Below are 5348 nucleotides of genomic sequence, written 5' to 3' on the forward strand. Positions count from 1 at the left end.
TAACCATGCAAATTGCAGGTTCCGTCAGGTCGCGGAGCTGATCAACGAGCAAGGACACTGGAACAGGGATCTCCTCCGTGGCCTTTCATTCCCATTGATGTCGAATAAAATTTTATGATCAAGCCTTCTCCGTGATGGTTCGGTTATGTGATCGCTTGGTCCCCCGAGCCAATGAGCATCTTCAGCGTCCAAAGTGCTTACAAAGTTGGCTCTTGAGGAGAGCAACATCACACTTCTGTGTGCACCACAATCAGGGAACCAGGCGACAGGTGAGCCATCTAGAACACAATATGAGGGTGTAATATACTCCCCCAAAGGTACGAGTCTTAGCTTGGAGAGTGGTGAACAATGCTTTAGCAACCATGGGAAACAAAGCAAAGGAGAAATATCGTCAAAAACGATATATGTCCTTTATGTGACAAGGATGTATTACATGTCCTTTATAGGTGTCCGAGATCAAGGGACCTCTGGCAAGCTATGGAGGAGACTTGCACATGCCGAAGCTTAAAACCATCATCAACACTGGGCTGGATTGGCTTCTCCAGCTGATACACTGGTGCAACAATGACGAACGCCAATCGGTACTAATGACCGTGTGGCGCATACGACATGTTCATAATGCGCTCACACACTCGAAGACGCCACCAACAGAAGCTTCACGACAATTTCTCAGAAGCTATATTAAGCCTCTCATGTGCATCCGCCAACACCTACAAACAGACCTGGTGAATGGTAAAGCTGTATTGCACTATGACCATATGCTCGGACAAAAGAGTTCAAACTCCTTGTGAGCGGGGAATCCTAAGCTAACGGAGAATTGGCCTCGACCCCCTGATGGCTGGTGTAAACTAGATGCCAATGGTGCCTTCATTGAAGTTGATGGAACAAGAGGTGCAGGCATGATGGTTTGGAATCAGTGCAGCGAGGTGATCTTTGCATCATGTCGGTTCTTGACAAGATGCTTCTGTGCACTCGAAGATGAACTAGCGGCCTACATGAATAACGCAACACTCGGACTCTAATGACTGCATGACTGCTATGCACAAGATCATTGACCATGCAATCAACGGATCCATTGTTGACGAAACAAGACGCCTTCTTGCGCAAGGGCATGGTATGTGATATCACATATGAGAAGGAAGGTTAATCATGTTAGTCATAACTCATAAGATTGCCCAGATGGGCCATTTTCCTCGCAAACCGTTGTGCCATGCACCAGACGAGATTCTTATGCTCGACACAGTTCTTTTGGTCCATTCTCTCAAAATCTTGAGAATCAGACCTCCCCTAGATTCTCTAAGAATTTTAAGTCTATATTATTTTGACAATCCTAGCTTCAAGATTATGGAAGAATCATCAGCGAACCGAAAAAGCAGCCCATGCATCCCCCCCATTTATAACCGGACGGTTGTTTTAGAGATACGTCTACTCATTTCCACATCTATACAGTGTTTTGGTTGGCAGTTCGACAAAGAAGACGGTCGACAGCTCCTCATGATTAAGTACATGTGTTATGATGTGCCACAGTGACATGCAGTGATGACTTGGACCATCTACAACCTTTCCTTGCGCAGAATTGGGGCTACGTACCCTACGTAACTCGACGTGTCCTTGCTGTCGCCGCAAATGGCATCTCGATCGTCCCTGGCTCTCCTGAGATGAGATTGTAAGTGGTTCGCGCCATGGCCGTCTTGACAGATAATAATCTTTTCTAGAAAACAGTCGTGACAGATAGCAATGGCGCGCGCCAATGGCAACGCTCGCTATATAAACACGAGCGCAGGCAGCTGCACCACTGTGGTCGGCCCCGTAACTCGCCGTGCGTTTCGTTTGCCAAAAATGGGGCCTAAGCCAACGCTCGCCGCCACCGCCGCGTCCTTGCTCGCCGTCCTGGCCGCCGTCCACCTTGCCGTCGCGGCGACCGCGGTGGACGACGCCCCGCTGCCGAGGCTCCCGCAGCACGACATCCCGGCCGTGTTCGCGTTCGGCGACTCCACGCTCGACACGGGCAACAACAACGTCCTGCCCACCATGGTCCGCGCCGACCACGCGCCCTACGGCCGCGAGTTCCCCGGGGGCGCGCCCACGGGCCGCTTCTCCGACGGGAAGCTCCTCACCGACTACCTCGTGGAGGTGCTCGGCATCAAGGAGCTCCTCCCGGCGTACCGCTCCGGCGCCGCCAACCTCACGGGCGCGGACCTAGCCACGGGCGTCTGCTTCGCGTCCGCCGGCTCCGGCCTCGACGACGCCACGGCCACCAACGCCGGCGTGGCGACGTTCGGCTCGCAGCTCGCGGACTTCAAGCAGCTCCTTGGCAAGATAGGCGCCCGGAAGGCCCGCAAGGTGGTGAAGAAGTCGGTGTTCCTCGTGTCCGCCGCGACCAACGACATGATGATGAACTACTACATGCTGCCGTCGGGGAGGAGCAAGTACACGCTCGAGCAGTACCATGACCTTCTCATCGGCAACCTTCGATCTTACATTCAGGTACGTATCTCTTTTCTTGCTCTTTTTCTCCAAAATGTCGGCAAGATCGAGCTTGACTGCCCTCACTAAAGAGTAAAGACCTTTGAGCTTAATTAGTCGAGCACTTTGTGGAGAGATTAGTTAAAATATCACTCCTATAAGCACAGTAGGCGTTGACAAACGAACAGCTGTCATGTGAGCATGATGTATAAGCACGTGTGGGTGTGCTTATTCCGGGACGTGTAGATAGTGGCCGCAAATCTGCACTTGCATTTGTGGGAAGAGGACACGCGCAATCACGCTAGAATCGCGCCTGTCTCGTCGCATGAAAGAAAGGCGGTGAGGCACTGAGCTAGTGAGACAGTGGCGTTATCACGCACGCACGAACCACTTGCAGCTAGGCCGGGCGCTCTGCTCCAGCAAGCAAGCGTCTTAATCGTCCCTACAGTAGAATGCAGATGCGTCATGTGCAGCTGTGCACCACCACGAGCTGGAAACCAGTCGAGATCATGAATTCTGTTACCGTACGTGGCTTAAAGCATGCGTCTTCATGCATCAAATGTGAACGGGCCCTGCCGCTCAATGCACGTACCTACTATGCATGCAGGGCATGTACGAGCTGGGCGCCCGGAGGATGCTGGTGGCGGGGCTGCCGCCGGTGGGGTGCCTCCCGCTGCAGCTGACGATGGCGGAGCTGCGGCAGCCGTCGAGGCCGCAGGGGTGCATCGCGGAGCAGAACGCGGCGGCGGTGAGCTACAACGCCAAGCTGCAGCGGATGCTCGCCGAGCTCCAGTCCCGCTCGCCCGGGGCCAGGGCCGTGTACGCCGACATCTACAGCCCGCTCAAGGACATGGTCGACCACCCCGGCAAGTACGGTGAGTAGGGGCATGCATCCGCGACCACCCACAGCACACATGCTCGCACTGTTAGCCGTGCAGGGATCCCATGCCATGCATACGTACGAGACGGCGTCTACTGTTGCTATTGACTGCTTGCTGTACGCCCGATCTGGTGCAGGTTTCGTGGAGGCGAGCAAGGGCTGCTGCGGCACCGGGCTCCTGGAGATGGGGCCGCTGTGCACCGATATGGTCCCGACGTGCGCGAAGCCGTCCGAGTTCATGTTCTGGGACTCTGTCCACCCCACGCAGGCCACCTACAAAGCTGTCGCCGAACACTTCATTCAGGCCAACATCCTCCGGTTCGACAATTGAATGCTGCTTAGCTGACACAGACACACGGTTCTTATAGGGTCTGTGTCCAAGCTAGCTAATGATGGCTTTGCATACGGAAGATTGTACTCAAGTTCAGGTCGATCCAAAGGGTGGAAACCAAAATGTATTTGCGAGATACTATATAAGTTATGAAGTTCACGTCTGCCACTTATGCCACGTCTCCCCAAGCTTAATCTTCTTTTTTTGCATTTCCACGAAGATTTTAAACCTCTCGGTCTTTTTTCCTTCTTTGCCTCATTGCACTTGGCACATGACTCCTCCTTCGACATGATGTTCTTGAACTTCTCCAATATCTTGGCTGCCATCCCTTCCCCCTCGACCTAGCAGAGCGAGGAGTTAATTGTAGAAAACCACTGCATTGAAGGCTAGGTTCGCAGGAAACACCATTCTACCAGTTTGGCCAAAAAAAACACGGATTGGTGTTTTTTTTGCAAAAAACACTAATCGATGGTTTAGGTAGTTTTGAGCATGTTTTTAACGCTTCACTTCCGTTTTGGTCAAAACGAGTCCAACCAGCATGGTTCAAACCCCTCCTCTCTCTCTCTCTCTCTCTCTCTCTCTCTCTCTCTCTTTGTGTGTGTGTGTGTGTGTGTGTTCTTCACTGCCGCCGCAACATGGTGTCTTGGAATGACGGCGAAACCAGCGAGGAGTCAATCCACTACGTCTCATCATCACGATGAGTTGGCTAGGTGTATGGATAGGGTTTATGATTTGGGCGTTTTGTCAAGGAGCTCGATCTCTACTGTTGGTTGCTAATATTTTCTCATACAACTCCCTGCTACAATTCACAATCCCGATTTCAATGTCATTGCGCCAGATTTGAGTGTGGTGTGCAACCATGGCAAGCCGACGGAGAGGCGTTGCTTTTGAAGGCATTCACACGGGCAGGAGGTTCCTTGCGTGTGATTAGAATGTATGCTTATGATCTTTCCAAATTTGAGCTCTCTTAGATTTTTTTGGTGTGGGTATTGTTTAGTTTGGATATGTATTGTGCATAGGTTACAGGTTTGCAATCATGTGATCATTAATTAGTTGGGATATGTGCAAGCATTTGGTCACTGGTCATTGTTTAGTTGGGAGGTTAGATTTGCAAGTATATGCTTAGTGGTCTATGTTGAATGTTTGCATGTGCTTTGAATGTTAGTTGTCATTGTTTAGTTGGTAGTGAATAAGCTTTTATGCTTAGCTGGCATTAAAAAACATGAAGTGCTCTTTTGGCATAAATCAAGTTTAAGGTTCTGTAGTGGTCCTTGTGAGTAGTTCATTATGTTAAATAAGTGTCAAAATCATTGCGATGGTCAGTAGTGGCCATGTATGGTTGGCAGTGAATGAAAAAAGGCCAATGTCCTTTTTTGTGGGTAAAAAATATGGTTAATGTTTAGGTTGTAGCAAACTTGGTCAATCATGTCTTCCTGGCCAATCTGCTTCATTTGTTAAAGACAAATGTCATGCTTGTTTAATGCTACATTTGGTCTGTGCTTAATGTTCACTCTTACGATGCAATGCCATTTAGCTTACTGCCTTTTTTTCTATTTTTTGTAGGAAGGTAAGAACTATGGAGTAGTTATGGGGTATATATGAGAAGAGCAAGAGAGATAGGACCGGCGACAATATGGATATTTCAGAGGTTATTCACAATCTAACACAAGA

The 5348-nt window shown here is 50.2% G+C and overlaps 1 protein-coding gene across 1 annotated transcript; it reads left to right on the forward strand.

Annotated features, from left to right (window-relative positions):
• The first annotated feature begins 1677 nt into the window (after positions 1–1677).
• Positions 1678–3847, forward strand: LOC123058751 (GDSL esterase/lipase At2g40250). Its single transcript, XM_044481441.1, has 3 exons — positions 1678–2487; positions 3074–3341; positions 3484–3847. Exons 1-3 carry the CDS (start codon positions 1738–1740, stop codon positions 3675–3677), a joined length of 1212 nt encoding a protein of 403 aa, XP_044337376.1. The 5' UTR covers positions 1678–1737; the 3' UTR covers positions 3678–3847.
• The last annotated feature ends 1501 nt before the right edge of the window (positions 3848–5348 follow it).

Source organism: Triticum aestivum, chromosome 3A, assembly GCF_018294505.1.
Source record: "Triticum aestivum cultivar Chinese Spring chromosome 3A, IWGSC CS RefSeq v2.1, whole genome shotgun sequence".
Lineage (NCBI taxonomy): Eukaryota > Viridiplantae > Streptophyta > Magnoliopsida > Poales > Poaceae > Triticum > Triticum aestivum.